Source organism: Cricetulus griseus (genome assembly GCF_003668045.3).
Source record: "Cricetulus griseus strain 17A/GY chromosome 1 unlocalized genomic scaffold, alternate assembly CriGri-PICRH-1.0 chr1_1, whole genome shotgun sequence".
Lineage (NCBI taxonomy): Eukaryota > Metazoa > Chordata > Mammalia > Rodentia > Cricetidae > Cricetulus > Cricetulus griseus.
In genome coordinates this window covers 120,425,827-120,444,233 of record NW_023276807.1, presented here as the reverse complement: position 1 = coordinate 120,444,233, position 18,407 = coordinate 120,425,827, and the positions used below count along the sequence as shown (strand labels likewise).

At 38.4% G+C, this 18,407-nt stretch overlaps 1 protein-coding gene across 1 annotated transcript in view; it reads left to right on the top strand.

The window, feature by feature from the left end:
• Window positions 1-1,690: 1,690 nt before the first annotated feature.
• Window positions 1,691-18,407, top strand: part of Dhx15 (DEAH-box helicase 15) — a 40,526-nt gene continuing 23,809 nt past the window's right edge. Inside the window, exons 1-3 of the mRNA XM_027386966.2 lie at window positions 1,691-1,918; window positions 7,393-7,828; window positions 11,510-11,703. Of these exons, the coding sequence (XP_027242767.1) occupies window positions 1,848-1,918; window positions 7,393-7,828; window positions 11,510-11,703 (701 nt within the window). The 5' untranslated portion in view covers window positions 1,691-1,847. The remainder of the gene's footprint in view (window positions 1,919-7,392; window positions 7,829-11,509; window positions 11,704-18,407) is intronic.

Here is an 18,407-nt window from a genome sequence, read left to right as displayed (position 1 = left end):
AAAGGTGTGTGCTAGCACACTGGCTTAATAGACTGTTAGTGTACATTTAGGATAGAAAGTTGTATTGGATATTGTGAAAGTAATAAAAAGATACTCATTTTTGCCTGGCAGTGGTGGTTCACACCTTTAATCCCAGCACTTAGGAGGCAGAGGGCTGTTACACAGAGAAATCCTGTCTCGAAAAACAAAAACAAACAAACCCACTCATTTTCTTTGTGTTGACTATTTGTTACAAAAATAGAAGTTGCCATCTTTGATTATTCTGTTGTAGTTTTGAGAATTTGCAAGGAACTAGAGCCAAGGGGCAGCCAAGGGGAGTCTTGACATCAAGCGATACCCTGTGTTTGGATGGGTCCTTAGACTTTTCTCCTGCGCTTCTGGGAATGAACGGAACTGACTAAGCACATAGGCTGCAATGTGGGAATTCTGCAATTTGGTCCAGTGACCAATTGGAGCGGGTTGTGTTTTTGTTTTTTTGCCTTAGGGGTGTGCTATCCGTGATCCCTTAAAAACAGTGGGGGAAGGATCCTATGCTCTCTTGGGTGATCAGACCAAGAGTGAGCCGCAGAGAAGCTGGATTGCAGTTTGGTTTCATCACCCTTGGGTGGAACTGCAGGACGGCTGGCGGCAGCGTCTCAGCTCTGTTCTGTGTCGTTGAGTGTATCTTATAGATTTCATTCCTTAATAAGTCTTACCTGGCCCCATACCTCAGCATCCCGCATTATCCGGCAGAAAGATCCACAAAACTCTTAAGGGTTACCTTTCCTCGCCAACTTGCCATTACAGTAGAGTCTTTTTTGTTTGTTTGTTTTTGTTTTTCTGTGTAGCGTTGGCGGTCCTGGAATGTAGACCAGTCTGGCCTCGAACTCGCAGAGATCCGCCTGCCTCTACCTCCCAGACGCTGGGATTGAAGGCGAGCGCCACCACTGCCCGGCTACAGAAGTGTCTTAAAGGCTGAGGCTAGCCTCCTGCTGAGTTTCAGGACAACCAGGGTTACACAGAGAGACCCAAGCCAAACCAAACCAAACCAGACCGGTAGAGCTAACACTGCCATAGACCTAATATGTACTCAAACGGAAGAAGACTAGGGTAGAGAGGCTTGGAGGCAAAAAAAAAAAAAAAAAAAAAAAAAGGTGCATAGTAAGATTACCGCCAATTTTCTGCACCCTATCCAAAACACCTACAGCTTGAATAAACAGATGTTATCTGCTCTGGGGGCAAATGGGCAAAATGAGTCGCGGCAAATTATCATTTTTCTCACCCTGTTGGGCATAGGGCGTAACAGTTGCAAATTCTGGTTCTGGAGTTACAAAATAGTTGTGCCCTGCTCTGCCACTTATCGTCCTTGTGATCTTCATTATTTTCCTAACCTTGCGGAGCTACAGACCCTAAAAGCAAAAATAAAGACACTGGCGGATAGATTTCCTAAATAGGATTAGGCTTTTTCAACTTTTGAGTGAACTCCAGACTGCAAGGAACAGCGAGAGGCGCGTCTCTGTCCCTCCTAGCCGCGGCTCCGAGAGGCGAACCACTCCGAGGCAGAGGGAGGAGCCCGCGGGGCGCCGAACCTTTCAGCCAATGGCACAGCGGAAGGGGCTGGAGTTCCCGCCTCCGGTCGGCGTGCGCGCGCACCACGCCGGCACGCCCGCGGCGGAGGCGCGCGCGCAGGCCCAGCCCTCGTCGCGGCCGCCATTTTAGCTCCTGGTTCGGGCCGCACGGAGCGGGCTGTGGTGGCGGGAGGGGTGGGGGTCCCCGCGAGTTGAGCAGCGGACCTTTTCTGTGTGGATCAGGCTGCTGGAGTCTCTCTTCTTCCTTCCTTCCTAAGCGTCCGCTCTAGGAGTTCGAGGATGTCCAAGCGGCATCGGTTGGACCTTGGGGAGGATTACCCCTCCGGCAAGAAGCGTGCGGGGACCGATGGGTAAGGCAGGCCGGGGCGCGCGGTCGCGGCCCAGGCTTTGTTGGCTTGTGGCGGGGAGCAGGCCCGGCAGCCGAGCCTTTGTCTAGCGCCGGCCGGCTAGGGGCGTGGGCTGAGTGTGTGCGGCTAGGGCGAGAGGCCTGTGGTGGCCACGAGGCCGCGGGCCGCGAGGCCTCGGTGCTCGCGTGAGGCCCGCAGCCGGGAAGAGCGTCCGGAACCCGGTGCCCAAGGACACCGGGCCGCGGGCGGCCCTGGACGATGGCGGGAGCAGTCTACTGGGCGCTAGAGGCGAACCGACTGCAGGGTGCACTGTTTGGCGGGAGACGACGGGCCTCCTTCCATTGAGGCACTTCAGGGGAGGCCGTTGCCAACTTCCGCCCTCCGCCTGCCCTCCCGCCATCTCCTTTATTTCCTGCTTTGCTTAAAAAATCAGTCTTGCTTAGCATCACTGGGGTTGGACTGTGGAAAGATGTATTTCCCCCCTCCGCTGCATAAGTTACTTTCTATCCCCTCCCCACTTTGGACTCACTTTTCAAAAAGTGTTGTTAAGCATGTATGAGCAAACAACCCACGTGCAGATTGAGAAATGCTTCCACCGATTCTTGATCCGGCAGTTTGGTTCCTTTTCTTAGATTTTCGCAAAGGGAAGAGGTATTTAGCATGCAAGCAGTTGTATTAAAACTATCATTTCCCAGTTTTCCTTTCCCAGTTCCCACTTAAAATGTACTTTGGTTTATATTCCTACTCCCCACTTTAGGCCGTTGAATGTTTTCACTTCGGCAGTATGGAGATCTGTTTGGTTAACTAAAAAACAAAATTCACAGAAGCCCGAATATCCAAATTTGTTGCATGGCTTTATCGTTTTCTTGTGCCCTGTGACACCGACTTATCTGTGGCCTTTGAGTTTTTATTCACGGACAGTCCTTTGGGCTTGATTTCTAATTATCAGTGTGACGTATTGGTCAGGGTAGGATGCGTTCTGATACTCTAATTAGATTGAAATGTTGAGCATGGTGTGCAGAATGTCACATTTTGATTGCGTTGATTTTTTTAAAAAAATTCTTGTAATACTAGGCATTGTGATAGCACAGCATCATAAGACAGCTTCTTAGGCCGTCCTCTCATGCAAAAATCCCAAATGCTAGTATATGAGCTGGTCATAGTACTTAGAAACACAGTGTATTCTCCAAGGGAGAGTAGGGTTACAATGAGCTTTTCTGTGCTTTATATAGTGGCATCTAGAACTCCACTTTTCTCAACATGAAACTTAGGAATGTAGTTAGACATTACCACCTGTCATAATGACATTTCTATTGAGTTGCAAAAGGTGGGGACGACATTTGGTTCTGAACTTCTGTGAAGCTAAAAGAATGTCACGTTTGGCTAAGATACAACTAATTTCCCTTGTCAGAGGTCACATTGGAATAAACGTTGGGAAATAGTTTTTTTGTGTGTATGTTCACCATTCAAAAAGCTTTTATTAGGATTAGGGCTTCCGTGTTACAAGTGTATATGGTGATTCCTTTTTCTTGCAAAACATAACCTTGGTAAAATGGACTTTTTGGGTGTATCATGGTAGCTTCATGTTTCCTCTGAATATTACATATTTGTTAGTATAGAAGAGTTAAGTTCATTTGTACAGTGATTCCTTAGTTTCTAGAGATTCTGGAGGGCAGTTGTTACACTGTTTCCTAAGTTTTTTGAGTGCCTTTTCTTATAGAACTGTTTTTCTGTAGTAATGAGTTTATACAGCATTTGTGCTTGATATCCTTCTCCCACCCCCTCACTTAGTTTAATGCACTTTTGACAGCCAGAGATCCTTTGCCCATCCCTTCCTCTCTCCCCTCCATTCTTGGTTAGTGTATTTGACAGCATAGGCCTTTTCAATTTGTGAACCCAGCTGTCACCAGACCCTGTCTTATCTTTTCAGTACACCTTTGTGTGTGTGAATTCATGCCACTGCTTGTGTGTAGCTTTCAGAAGAAAACATGGTACTCCGTTAACCACCTTCCACCAGATGGGCCTTAGGGGTCAACTTAGTGTTTCAGTCTTGGTGGCAAGTGGCTTTACTGGCTGAGCATCTCAACAGCTCTGGAAGAATCTGAAGAAAAGGACATTTTCATTCTAACAGTTTTTTTTTAATATTTCTGATCAGAACTTTTAATTACAGAAGAGGACCTGATACTGTTGTAGGTGCTTTGTATGTAGAAGTGTGTTTCGGTGCAACCCTGTGTAGTAGCTAAGATTAAATAATTAGGTGCAGTGGACAAGAAATGTTCTTATATAAAGGTATAAAGGAAAAGAAAGCAGGAAATTCCTCCAGATCTTCATTTCTTTCTTTGGAGAGCTTATTCATAAATGTGAACTGTAATACCAGTGAGCTCTTAGGATTTGTGTGGATGTATGCTATGATTTTTTTCACTCATAACCACACTGTTAGCCTTCCCATTGGTTGCATAGGTGCAGCTCCTGTCTTGCTCAATAATGTTAAGTAACTTCACAGGGTTTTGTTATTTTGTAGATGAAAAACATTAGCATCTGTGTGTATATGTATATATTAACACGTGCCTAGAAGTTCTGAAAGTGAGATTGTCAGAAAAAGCAGTGTTTATATAAAATACTCTGATGTAGATGACTAGTTTACATCTTTATTGGCAATATACTTGTGCCTGTTACTATTCCATGTACAATTTAAACTGAGCCATCAGCAGTAACCAGTATTCGTTGGTACAGTTCAGATAGGCCAGAGAACATTATCCCAGTATTAGCTTATTTAATGTTATTAGTTCTGTATCAATAGACAAAACTTGCATGTGAGCAAGGAAACACTGACTGTTCTTGATAAATGTCATAGTGTTGACTAAAGAACTATTTAGAGCTTGCTTTGTCTTTCTTCTGAGACAATGTTTCTCTACATCGCTCTGGTTATCCTAGAAACTCAACTGTGTAGACCAGAGATCAGCCTGCTGCCTCTGTCTCCCAAGTTTTGTGGTTAAAGATGTGTACTTCCACACCAGTATTGTTTTTATTTTCTTTAAAATTAAAAGTGTTATGCTTAACTAGCAAATTCTTATGAGAAAAACTTTTTGTAAGTGCCCTTTTTAAACAAGAAGCTGCATATGGACAAGTCTACCTATGCTTGGAGAGGGACTTAAAAACTTACCTTTGTCATTCAGAGTAGCTAGTGTGAACTGCAAAACTAGACCATTGAAGTAGTTTTCTGCATCCCAAATGTTTTCTTCATCACTTTGCTGAGTTTTAGGCCTTTTCTGTGGTTTTTCAACTGGTTGCCTTGCCCCTCTTTTTTGGGGGTGATGTTAAATTCTCACTTTATTCGTCATCGAATCCTTGTGTTTTGTATTCTATTTCTTTCTCTGATATAGTAATGAAGCTGTAGGTGAAATGTGTCCTGGAAAAGGTGTGTGTTAGTGTAGGTGTTAATTTTTCACATAACATTATGTGGATTGCTTTGTGTAGTATCTCTTCACCCAGGTTTGTAGTTTTGGAAAGGTTAGGTTTGTATCTTAACTGATTCCATACTCTTAAATATGGAAGATGCTTGTTCAGTTTCTTTTTGTACTTTATAACAAAATGATAGCTACAAATGTAAACCCTTTTTTAAACTTTTCTGTGTGTGTATATGTGCATGCGTGTGCTCATGCCTGCCCCTGTTGAATACATTGCCCAGTTAGTTGAGACACTGCTGATTGTGAAGCTGTTTTTTTTTTTTTTTTTTTTTTTTTTTTTTTTTCCTGAAGCTGACCGTTTTTTTTTTTTTTCAGCTAGGCTGGCCTGCAAACTCTGAAGATCCACCCTCACCAATGCTGGGTTACAGGCACCACAAGGCCATGCCTAATTTAACAGATTTGAACTCAGGTTTTCTTGCTTTCACAGCAAGTGCTTTTACCCACCAAATCACTAGGCCTGCAAAGGTATCCAGTCCTTGAGCTGTTTGAGTCTTTCTTTGCTTTATAAACTTACATTTTTGATTTGATATCAATGCCCAGTTAAAGAGCACTTAAATGAGAAGCAAAAGTAGCAATGAATGTGATATATTTCAAAGATAAGGCTCAAATTTGAAATTTTAAGACTTATATCCCTTCCTCTCTCCCTCCTTTGGGGGACTGTCTCTAGGCAGGTTCATCTGTGTAACAGTCCTAGCTGTCTAGGAATTCTCTTTGTAGGTCAGGCTGGCCTTGAACTCAGAACTTCCTCTGCCTTCAAGTGCTTGGATTAAAGGCGTGTACCACTATGGCCTGGTTGTTGTTGTTTTGTATTTCTTTTTTGTTTGTTTGTTTGTTTTTGTTTTTCAAGACAGGATTTCTCTGTGTAGCTTTGGAGCTTATCCTGGCACTCAACTCTGGAGACCAGGCTGGCCTCGAACTCAACAGAGATCTGCCTGCCTCCCAAGTGCTGGGATTAAAGGCGTGCGCCACCAATGCCCAGCTGTTTTGTAGTTCTTAAGTAATCTTTTACCTATATAGTTTTGATTTCTTTGGGTTTTGGGTGGCATGTGAGGATTTATTTCAGCTTTATGTTGTATTTTTCATAAATCTGTAGTGGGTAGTTAGGATGGGAGAAGTCACATTCTAATAGGGCTTTTCTTCCCTGCAAGTTTGTATGGAATAGAGTCCCATATTTTATGAACAGAATCAGATACAATTATCAACTTACCAGTGCTGTGGCTGAACGATTCTCATTCTGTGCTGTTTAGTAAGCATTTTAGTTGTATTCTGCTTAAGGTTTTTACTGTTTCTCCTCTAAAAGACTGTGGAGAGTGAATGCGCTTTCCTGCTGTACTGTACAGATACTTGTGTCACAGGAAATGAACTTTATGTGTTGTAAGTAAAGAGCAATGACAGATTTAGGGGTTTGTTTCTGTTGTCTCCACATTGCCTCATTGTTTTAGTCCAGGTCAGAAAACCTCTTGGCATTTTGTGATATATATATGAGTTGAATTTACTCCATTAGGATTATCTGTTGTAGATACCAGAAATGACTAAAATTATCCTTAGTTCAGTAGAAATTACTTAATTTTTACAACAGTTCTGTAGTCTGTGAACTTTGTTTTTAATTTGACTACATTTCATTTTGATTCATCAAGGTGTGTATAGATTTATAGTGAACGATCCACCTGCCTCTGCCTCCTGAGTGCCTGACTTGGTTTTTTTTTTTTTTTTTTTTAAGTTTTATTATATTACATCTTGTGTTGAGAGCTGAGAAGAGTTGGTCCTCTCCTATCACCATGTGGGTTCTGGGTATTGAATTCAGACTGTCAGGCTTAGGCTCAAACCTTTATCTGCTGAGCCATTTTGATGGTCTTCCTATCAGTTATTAAGGTTTTAGAAGGATGGAACTAGAGACCTTGTCTAGTAAAGAATTTTCTTGGTGGTGCATGAAAAATCCGATCATTTCTAATAATTCGTTGAGATGTTATACACATAATCACTCTGATTTTTAAATTTTTATATTTCCAGGAAAGACCGGGATAGAGACCGGGATAGAGAAGACCGATCTAAAGATCGTGACCGAGAACGCGATAGAGGAGATAGAGAACGGGAGAGGGAGAAAGAAAAGGAAAAAGAATTGAGAGCTTCCACCAACGCTATGCTTATCAGTGCTGGATTGCCTCCTCTAAAAGCTTCTCATTCAGCTCACTCAACCCACTCGGCTCATTCAACACATTCTACACATTCTGCCCATTCAACACACACTGGGCACGCAGGACACACATCACTTCCACAGTGCATTAATCCGTTTACTAACCTGCCCCATACGCCTCGATATTATGATATTCTAAAGAAACGGCTTCAGCTCCCTGTTTGGGAATACAAGGATAGGTTTACAGATATTCTTGTTAGACATCAGTCATTTGTACTGGTTGGTGAGACTGGGTCTGGTAAGACAACACAGGTGAGTTGTTAAATACTATGGTAAATATGTTATGCTAGTGTTTAAATTTAACTAAATGTGCTGGTTTGGTCATGATAGTCATTTTCTATTTCTCTGTTCATTTGCAATTGTATGTCGTGTAGAATATCCTGAAGAAGAGTTCTTTGGCGAACGCTTTTTAGTGACTTAGGGTGTTATTTTAGTAAAGAGGGTTGATTTCTTAGTCTATACAGGAAAATAACTGCTATCTTCTCATCTTGTTATTCTGAGTATAGCAGGAAAACTCTGGGACAGTAGAAATTAGGAGTACAAACTTTGTTTTCTAGTGCTTGAGTGGAGAGATCTGAAACATTGGGGTTGTTTTCTTTGTTAAAATATTTGAAATATAGCTGGGCATTGGTGGCGCATGCCTTTAATCCCAGCACTCGGGAGGCAGAGGCAGGTGGATCTCTGTCAGTTAGAGACCAGCCTGCGCTACAAGAGCTAGTTCCCAGGAAAACCTCCAAAGCCACAAAGAAACCCTGTCTCAAAAAACCAAAAAAAAAAAAAAAAAAAAAAAGAAAGAAAGAAAGAAAGAAAAGTGTCAAAAATTGAAGTTTCCAGTAATGCTAGCTCATACCTTTTGATTCCAGCATTTAGGAATCAGATAGACAGGTCTCTGAATTCAAGGCCACCCTTGTCTACATGATATCCCATCTTACAGAAAGAAAAAGATTAGAAATGCTACAAAGGTGCAAAGTCTCTAGTTGTGACCTGTAGCCACTTGCCTTCCCAGCCCCATATAGTACTAAACAAGGTTACAGATGTCTCATTAGTTGCCTGTAGTTTTTAAACTGAAGAAGCCATGACTTACTAGACCCTGTTGATAGATAATGTAGCCTGTTTTTGTTTTTTGTATTTTATTGCATCTATTCATATGTATATGTTGGGGTATGGGTGCGCCCAGGCCCTAGCACATGGGTGGTAATCAGGCTAACTTGGGCGAGTCCTCTTCATGACAACAGGTATTTAGGATTGAACTCAAGTTGTCAGGCTTGTTTACTTGCTGGGCATAGGCTTTGTTTGCTAGCTTTGGATTTATTATAGTTGTAATACATGTAAACAAATAGCCCTTCTTTCCTTAGGGAAGATATCAACTTACCTCTCCCCCCACCCCCATAGGCATCCATAAAATGTTGGGTTATATCCCCAAATTTAAATTCTCTTAATCTGATAGGTGAAAAGTAGTAGTACTTGTAGGGATTAATATGCATTTCCTATCTGGGTTGAGTGAAGTTTACTGCTTTTTGTGTGTTCTAAACTAAAAACTATCAGTTAAGAAGTCATTGGATGTGGCAGAAAATTATAAAATTCAGGAAAATGTTGGAATGAACTTAATAATTACTCATTGTGATATACAAAGATAATATACTACTAGATTCATTTTTCATTTTTATGAATATAGGTAAACATAATTGATCATGCTGCTAGGCAAGTGCTCTACCATTGATTTATATGCTTCCCCCCTGTTTGTTTTGTTTTTTGAAAAAAGATAAGTAGTCTGTGCTTAACTCTAGTTTGCCATCCTCCTGTCTAAACCTGTGGTTACAGACATGAAACATGTCTGGCTTGAGATTTATTCTTTTAATTTTTTAAAAATTGTGTTCTACAAGTCAGTTTGAATATTTCATGGAGACATTTTGATACTGTAGCAACCAAAAAATATTAAAAAGACTTGAGGGGCAACTTGATGTTAAGAACTCAAACTTTGAGGTGTGTGTAGTGACATCTTTAATCTCAGTACTTGGGAGGCAGAGGCATGACGGTAGAGTTTAAGGGCAGCCTGGTCTATAGAAAGAGGCCCTGTTACAAAAAAAAAGCCCTCAAACTTTAATGTGTTGAAATCTTAAAAAAAAATTCTTGAGATATTATAGTTCTAAATTTATTAATGTCATCAAATTTTAAATTATTTCAGATGTTTTACCAATATATTTATATAGTATTACCAGTGTTTGTTAAATTAGCACTTTGAGACAGTCAAGTGCTATGTATTTTTCATATTTATCCATTTTAAATTTTTTTATAGCTCTGCCTTGAAGTTAGTTTGCAGATTAGCATATACAGAGAAACTGTCTCAGGACAGACATTAAGATTAGGAATGTGAAAATATGTGCCCTACTAGAAAAGCTTTGTTTGAAAAATTATCTTTTGTAGAAAAAAAATGCAGGTTTACAGAAGATGGGTTTTTATTAGGAATTCATTGATAAATTACTGTTATCAATTAAGAGTACAAAGAACTCCCAATAGATTGAGATCTGCCAAATCAACCAAATTTTTATTTCTAAAATGAGGTTTAGTCATTTGTTCTATTAGAATGGATCTTTGTTTTTAAATCTGAACATTTTTAAGAATTAAGGATTAATTGTTCCTTTAATCTGCTAGTCAATGCTTTGAATTTCAGTTGCTTGGTCGCCACATTTTACTTTCTACTTTTGGAGGAGGGTTGGTGAAAAGGAAGGTACAGGAATGAAGCTTTCCTAGAAAAGTACCCAACTATGGGACTGCTGGTTTACCGAACTAGGGAGATAGTGTTATTTCAGTTTTCTTTATTTAAGTCCTTGAAAGGTACATACTGTTTTTGGAGAAACAACATGATTGTCTCCTCTTGAGTTATTTCTTTTTTACAGTAGTTAGCCTAATGACTAAAGGAATCTTAAATTATATAACAGTATACCAACTAACATTTTTCATCACATGGCATTCATGTAACTACTTTGATCTGCCCTGTGAGGGGTAGTGATGTAGGCCTTTAGTCCCAGCACTTGGGAAGCAGAGGCAGTCAGAACTATGTGAGTTTTAAGTCCAGCCTGTTCTGTGAGTGAATTCTAGGACAGGCTACAAAGCTACACATAGAAACCCTGTCTCGATCCCCCCCCCCAAGAAAAAACAAAAAACTTAGTTCCAAACCCTCTGCATTCTGTAGTATTATAACTTGTTAGGATTTCAGAAGCTTTGGTGGAGACAGATCCAGGTAATTTGTGGCAGAGGATTCTTAACTGCAGGTGGTGAATATCTGCATCTTACTCTTTCCAGTTAAATAACTAGAGACCCAAACAATGCGAGAACCCCTTCATGTCTACAAAGTGAACAGCTCACCATAATGACTACCTTGAGCTTGGAATATTCTTTTCCCTTTTTTCCTTGGCTACTGCTCTCAGTGCTGTTGAACTTGAAGGTGTCTATTTTAAGAACTTACTTCAAAGATGGTACCTAAGGTACTGTCATTGTATGTGCCATTCCTGGAGGAGGAGGAAGAGTGTTATCCTTTTGATGGATTGCAATTTATAGCCACAAGAGGATGTATGCTTGTGCCTACACTTTATAATTAAAAATATGTAATTTTCAGAACTATAATATATTTTGCTTTTGAGACTTAGAATTTTTTAAAGGGTACAATTTAAATTGGGTGTGTTTTTCCATTGTTTAAAAAATAGTGATGTACTGTTGAGCATAGTGAGTAGCGTCTGAGTGGACCTTGCCCACTGAATAGTATAATTATATTACATCAGTGTTACCTATGAATCCTTCTGGCTTAGAGAGCTCATGTTATTTTACCTATGTCATAAATAGCTTGTTTGCATAATTGAATTTTGTTCTAAATTGATGATGCATATTGTATTCAGGCAAAGTATAAAAAGATTTAAATGTGAAATTATTTCATAGATACCACAGTGGTGTGTGGAGTATATGCGATCATTGCCAGGACCCAAAAGAGGAGTTGCCTGTACACAGCCCAGAAGAGTGGCTGCAATGAGTGTGGCTCAAAGAGTCGCTGATGAGATGGATGTAATGTTAGGCCAGGAAGTTGGATACTCCATTCGATTTGAAGACTGCAGTAGTGCAAAAACCATTCTTAAGTAAGTAATCTATCTTTAAAATGGATGCTTCTCTGATTGTAGTTTTCTACTACTAGTTAGAGAGTTTTGCTAGTGGAGTTACCAGTTTTAGAATAGTATGAAGTACTATTCTAAAGTCTTAGACATGCCAGATGATTTCTTAATATTCTGAATCAGTTTCTTCAGTAGAAGTTGTTTCGAAGATTAGTTATGTGGTGCTACATCTGTGAAATGTTTCTAATAGCATAAAATGTGAGGTTTTAGTATATTGTTCAGTTAAATATGATAAAGACTAAAAATGTCTGTTAGAGAAAAAGTTACTTTTAGAACAAATGATGTGGGTGGGATATGATTTATTTTTGGTAAGGAAAATTAATAGTACAGTTCTTGTTGTGCATGAGTTCATAGAAGAATCTTCTGTAATGTGTTTCTCATACCTCCTTAACATCCTGCTTGTTTATAGCTGGTATGCTCATCATTATATTGAGACTTATAACTTACACTTGCCTAGTTTTCTGTGTCTTAGAGTTACATTCTGGATAAGTAGATATATATATTGTTCAACAAATCTTTCTCCTGTTGCTGTTATTTATCTGCATTTGTAGGACATTTTGCCAGTTTTAGAAATAACTGGGTTATGGTATGGTTTTCAGTTGCATTGTAAACATAACTTGGAACACATGTTAAGTGGTCAGTGATATGAACCTGTGGTGTGAATATACATTGTAATGAGATAAATGAGACGTTATTGGATCAGGAAAACTTGTATAGTGTATAAAATTTCAAATGTCTGCACAAGTAGAACAATATGAGATTCTGTATATTTACCATCTTTTGTTTCATCCATATTCGAGAATTTTCACTCTTACTACTTAAATCAGATCTTAATTACATATTTTTGTTATTAAATACTTAGTATGTTCCTTAAAACGTATAACTTAAAAGATTCTTTAATCAGAACATCCAGCTACATTTTAGCTATTACTTTACTTTTTTCTAGTTCTTGGATGTGTTTCATTTCATTAGAACTTCATAATTTCATAATAGATTTTCCTCAACTCTAAAAGAAATATTTTTTTCAACATTTGATTACATACAGTTAAGGGGAAAAATAGTTTGGAATTTTAGGAAGTTACAAGCCATATGAATAGTGTATGTGGCAGAAAGTAGAGGAAGAGTAGATTTTCAGAAGATACAGCTTTGTGAAAGACTGGTTCAGGTTAAAAGAGTAACAAACAGGTGCAATAGTTCAAAGTGAAAGCATTTTTGGTATCATATCTTATTAAGCAATTCTCAGAAATTGTAATTAAGCTTTAGAAAAATTATTCCAATAAGGTAAGCTTAATTGGTTTTTACAATCTGTTCAGTAGTTAAAACTGACCTGGCATTGTTAACAGTCTCAGAAATGGGTATATGGGTATATTTTTTTCATTACCTTTAAGGAAAGAAAAATTGTAATTGTAACTATTATTTAATGGGAATATTGCTAGTGGTAATTTTAATTGACAGGACTACTTCACTAAACATTGTTGTAAAAGTACCTAGATATGTTTGCTCTAGCAGTATATTAACTCACTGAAAACTCATGTATTAAAAATAGCTAAAGCTTTAATAAATTGAAGGTCAGTTGTATAATTAATTGAGTAGGAAGAGTGCTTGGGTAGGACGGTTCTTTACACTGGAGCTATTTTCCTATCTAGAAATTAAAGTCCTCATATATTCATCAAGTAGTCAAGTGAATTAATACAAAAAGAATAGTAAAGAAGACTGATTTTTTAAAAAATATTTTATTTATTTATTATGTATACAACATTCTGCTTCCATGTATATCTGCACACCAGAAGAGGGCACAAGATCTCATAACAGATAGCTGTGAGCCACCATGTGGTTGGTTGCTGGGAACCGAACTCAGGACCTCTGGAAGAGCAGTCAGTGCTCTTAACCTCTGAGCCATCTCTCCAGCCCAAGAAGACTGATTTTTAAAGATTTTTCTTAGCAGTGCGGTGGTGGCATGCACCTTTAATGCCAGCACTTGGGAGGGTGAGGTAGGCAGATCTCTGAGTTTGAGGCCAGCTAGATATACAGAGTAAGTTCCAAGACAGCTAGGGCTGCACAGAGAAACCCTGTCTCAGAAAAGAAAAGGGGGAAAAAAGATTTTTCTTGAATGTCTCAGAATTTAGACAGTTTGAGGTTATATTTGTATGTCTTTAAAATTGGTCCTATATAGTATCCATAATATGTTGTTTCCAAAGGTTGAGATGCATTAAGTATTATATAGGGTACTGCTGTTTGCAGATAATTTGATCGAGTACAAATCAGTTGACATATTCTAGGCTTAAATGGCTACCAGGACAAGGTTTTTGTATTTGATTAGATGATTGCTAGGTGTCTTGGGGCCTCAAACTTATTTCTCTGTTGTAGTCTTGGGATGGAAATTATGAAAAAGAAAATCAAAGAACAAAAAACTGGACATAGCTTCAAGGAAGCCAAAGAAACAGTCCAGTCTGTGAAAGCTAGTGGGTTAGGAATGAATGCCATTGTGACTGTTATTCATCGTGATGTGTGGAAGAAGACATTGACCCGTAATATCTTTGCAAGATTGAAGAACTTTGTAGTATGAATTATAATAGATATAGGGAATTTCTCAGTTATTTTCAGGGAGCAGATAACTTGTGAAAGGGAACAGTTTGATATTCTTTCCTTTAGAAAAATATTTTGGACTTTATGGCTAAGGCAGTTAAGGTGATAAAATTTAAGGTGATGAATTTTTTTCCCAGCTGCACAATTAAAAGAAGCTTGCAATTGAGGGAATCCAGGATTTACCAAGAAATATTTAACAGTTTAGTTATTTAACAGTTCTTTATGTGTTAGACTTTGCAGTAGAAAGAAATTAATCTGGTCCATGTCTATCAGAAGTAAATGCAAATACAAGGTTTCATATATCTGAAGCAGAACATGGTGTTTATATGGAAGAATAACTTGAGGATTCAATTTAGATGAGAAATTGGGTTGTTTTGGTGTTGATGTGGAGTCTAACCCAGGATCTTGTGCTCACTAGTCAAGTGCTTTTCCAATGAACTGTATCTTAGTTTGAAAGATTACTATTTGAAGTTTAAGACCCAGTTGAAGCTAATAGAAGGTTTTAGGTATAAGGATGAAAGAATTTCAGGCGTAAGGAAGAGAATGTTTTTCTTTTTCTTTGTTCCCTTAAGGGAAAGGTTAGTTTTCAAGCCTTTAAATATATAAAATTTGTGTGTGGGTTTGAGCATGGACCATCATGACTCATGTGTTGAGTATATAACAGAGCAACTTGTGGTTCTCTCTACCGTGTAGATTCCAGTAGATGAAAACTCCTATTATCAGGTGTAGAAGTGCTTTTACTTGCTGAGACATCATTCTGTGGTAATCACAACTCTTTGTGTGTGCTTGAGGCAGGGTGTCTGTAGCCCTAGCTCTCCCGTACTTTGCTTGCTCTCTCTCTCTCTCTCTCTCTCTCTCTCTCTCTCTCTCTCTCTGTCTGTCTGTCTGTCTATCTATCTATCTATCTATCTATCTATCTATCTATCTATCTATCTATCTATCTGGATGATCTAGAACTGATTTCTGCCTGTCTCTGCTTTCTGAGTGTTGGTTTAAAGACATGTGCTACCATGTGGAGCAGTTAACTTTTTTACTCTAGAAAATACTAGTTACTTCATTTATAATAAAAAATAGTAATACATTGAACAAACTTGTATATGCATTTTCATGCCAGATTGCTTTTATGATATTAAAGAACTAGGTTATTATGGACACAGTATAAGATCAGAGATAGAATTTTTATTTTTATTTTTTTTGTTTTTTTGAGACAGGGTTTCTCTGTGTAGCTTTGGAGCCTATCCTGGCACTCGCTCTGGAGACCAGGCTGGCCACGAACTCACAGAGATCCGCCTGCCTCTGCCTCCCAAGTGCTGGGATTAAAGGCGTGAGCCACCAACGCCTGGCCAGAGATAAGAATTTTTAATGTCTTGTCTAGTTGAGCCATACTATTCTTTGAGACAGGGTTTATGTTTCTGTTTTCCTATACTTGCCTTGTATGGAACTTTTGTGGGTTCTCCCTTAAAGATTCTGTTAGTGAAGTAGGAGACAGGTATAGAGTGATTTATGTAATTTCCTTTCCATTCTGAAAATGTTTTGGTTATCTGAGTAACTTTGGTTTTGGAATTTTAAAATAGACTCAGTCTGGAGACAGTATATAAAATAAAGTATAATTTTTTGGAGGGCATGAGTTTTGTTTTTTTTTCCCTGTCATTATTCTGATAGTCTACTGAGAATTTTTTCTAGTGTATAATTTGAGGGTAAGGTGCCAGAAAGCCAAGAAAAGTTAAAAGTCAAGAGGATGTGGTTGACATATGAGAGAAGGAAAAATGAATGGCCATCTTGGGTTTCATACGGTAAACTGCCCCATGTAAGCTTGAAGAGATAAATTTTTAACAAAAGTATTTTTATACCATCTAGATGATAACATTTGTATATTTGTTTTAATCTTAAAGGTAGGCAAGAAGGTGAAAGAAACCAAAAGGTCCTACCAAGCAAAATACAAATCCTACTCAGTAAGAAACTTGGTGGTACAGAACATTTAAGATTCACACTCAGTGGATTATGAGCTATTAGTGGCAGATTGAGTACTAAAATTCTAACTGTATAAGAATTCACTGGCCAACAGGACACAGTGGTCTTAGCAGATGGGGAATTTGAGAACCAAGATGTTTCTTCTATCCTAGGATCTTGAGTTGGTACTAGTCCTGATATTTGATAATTAGTTACAAGTTTTCAGAAGATGAAGACACCTCAAGAATTATTCTAAATATGTTGGTCTTTATTACAACGCTAATTACTGACACTCAGATTAGCAGTGTGAGGTCAACATGGCTAACGGTTGCTGCTGGAGGTAGTGGCAGTACATTATTGGCTTGATGACTTAAATCTTACTAACCAGGTGTGGTTTGAGTGAGAATAGCCCTTATAGACTCAAATACTTGAATCTTGGGATCCCAGTTGTACTGTTTGGGAAAGACTTCTAAGGAAATGTGGCTTTGTGGAGAAGGTATGGTTTTGTTTGAGGAAGTGTGTCACTAGGGGTGGGTCACAGTTTGTCTTTCTCCCTCCAGCTCTGAGCTACTGCTCCAGTGAAATGCCTTTTTGCTCCCATCCTCCTTGCCATAATGGTCTTGAATTCAGACTTTGAAAGTTACCTTGACTGGGTGTCACCTCACAATAATAGAAAAGTAACCAGTTAAGATACCAGTTAAACTAATTAAAATGGGTCTTAAGAACACAACATAATAAAGTTCTATGTAGCACAATAATTGAGTTACAGTTGAGGAAGTTAGCATGAATTAAAATTTGATGTTTGTTATTATGGAATGATTGTAGGCAAATACCTTTAGGGCTTGAGGTAAGAGGTAATAACGGTCTGCTGCTTTAAGGCCACAGTTGTACAATTTAAAAGTAACTCAATAGCACTTTTAAGCTAAATGGTTTATTTTAGTTTGACCTTGGAGAATAAATAGTTGACTCTTTAAGTGACCTTTTTTCTGAGACAGGATTTCTCTGTGTAGTACTGATTTTCTTCGGACTAGCTTTGTAGACCAGGCTGACCTTGAAATACTTGCCTCTGCCTCCCAAATGCTGGGATTAAAGGCATGCGCCACCACTGCCCAGCAGATTCTTTATTTTTTAAAGGTAGGGTGTGTGTGTCTGTGTGTCTGTGTGTAGTATGTATAGAAAACTTGTGCTTCACAACTTGTGGAGGTTTGAAGTTGGTTTTTCTAATCATTACACTGAACTCAGGTCCTTGGTTTACAAGGGAAATGATTTTTGACCCAGAAAATAGAATACTATTGATTTTATCTGTGTAAACTAATTTGATTTTCTAATTATATTTCTAATATTAATTTATGTATTTGCAAAAGATTGATTGTAGAAAGGCTTGCTTTGTTCACACGTTACCGATGTTTTAGGAAATATTGCATAGAAATCACAACCATTGTAGCTATCTCTCATGCTTTTCTGGGTTAAACCAATTTAGAATTGTAGGGATTGGGAAAGTATTTAAAAATGACTATTGTTTTGTTTTCAGTTGTTAAATTTAGGGTTTTTCTTGTAGGTGTCTTAATTCTGAAACAGACTGAATATACTAAATCTACGTTCCATAGCAAAGCTGTGTATTCAGTCTGTTGAGGTATCTGGGCTAAGAATGAATATATATGTATCACAGAGGAGGTTTGATACTTCCTGGATTTTGCTTTGTTTGCTTTATTAGAACATTAAGGTATTTTAAATAAATTTCTTTTAGATGATCATATACATATACATTGTAGCCCACTGATTCTCAACCTGTGGGTTATGACCCCTTTAGGGGGTCTCTCATCATATATTCTCCATATCAGATATTTATATTACAATTCATAACATTAGCAAAGTTACAGTTATGAAATAGTCACAAAAATAATTTTATGGCTACATTAAAGGATTGCAGCATAAGGAAGGTTGAGAACTACTGCTGTAGCCATTAACGTGATATACTGTTGTGTTTTTCAACCATGCCAGATTGATCTTGTGAAAATTATCAAGAAATATTTGTTGATATCCTGAGCTATCTTGAATTAGTAGTGATGTTAATTTTTACATTGTTAGGATGAAAACTTGCTTCTATAACAAGTTATTTAGGAGATTTTCATAAA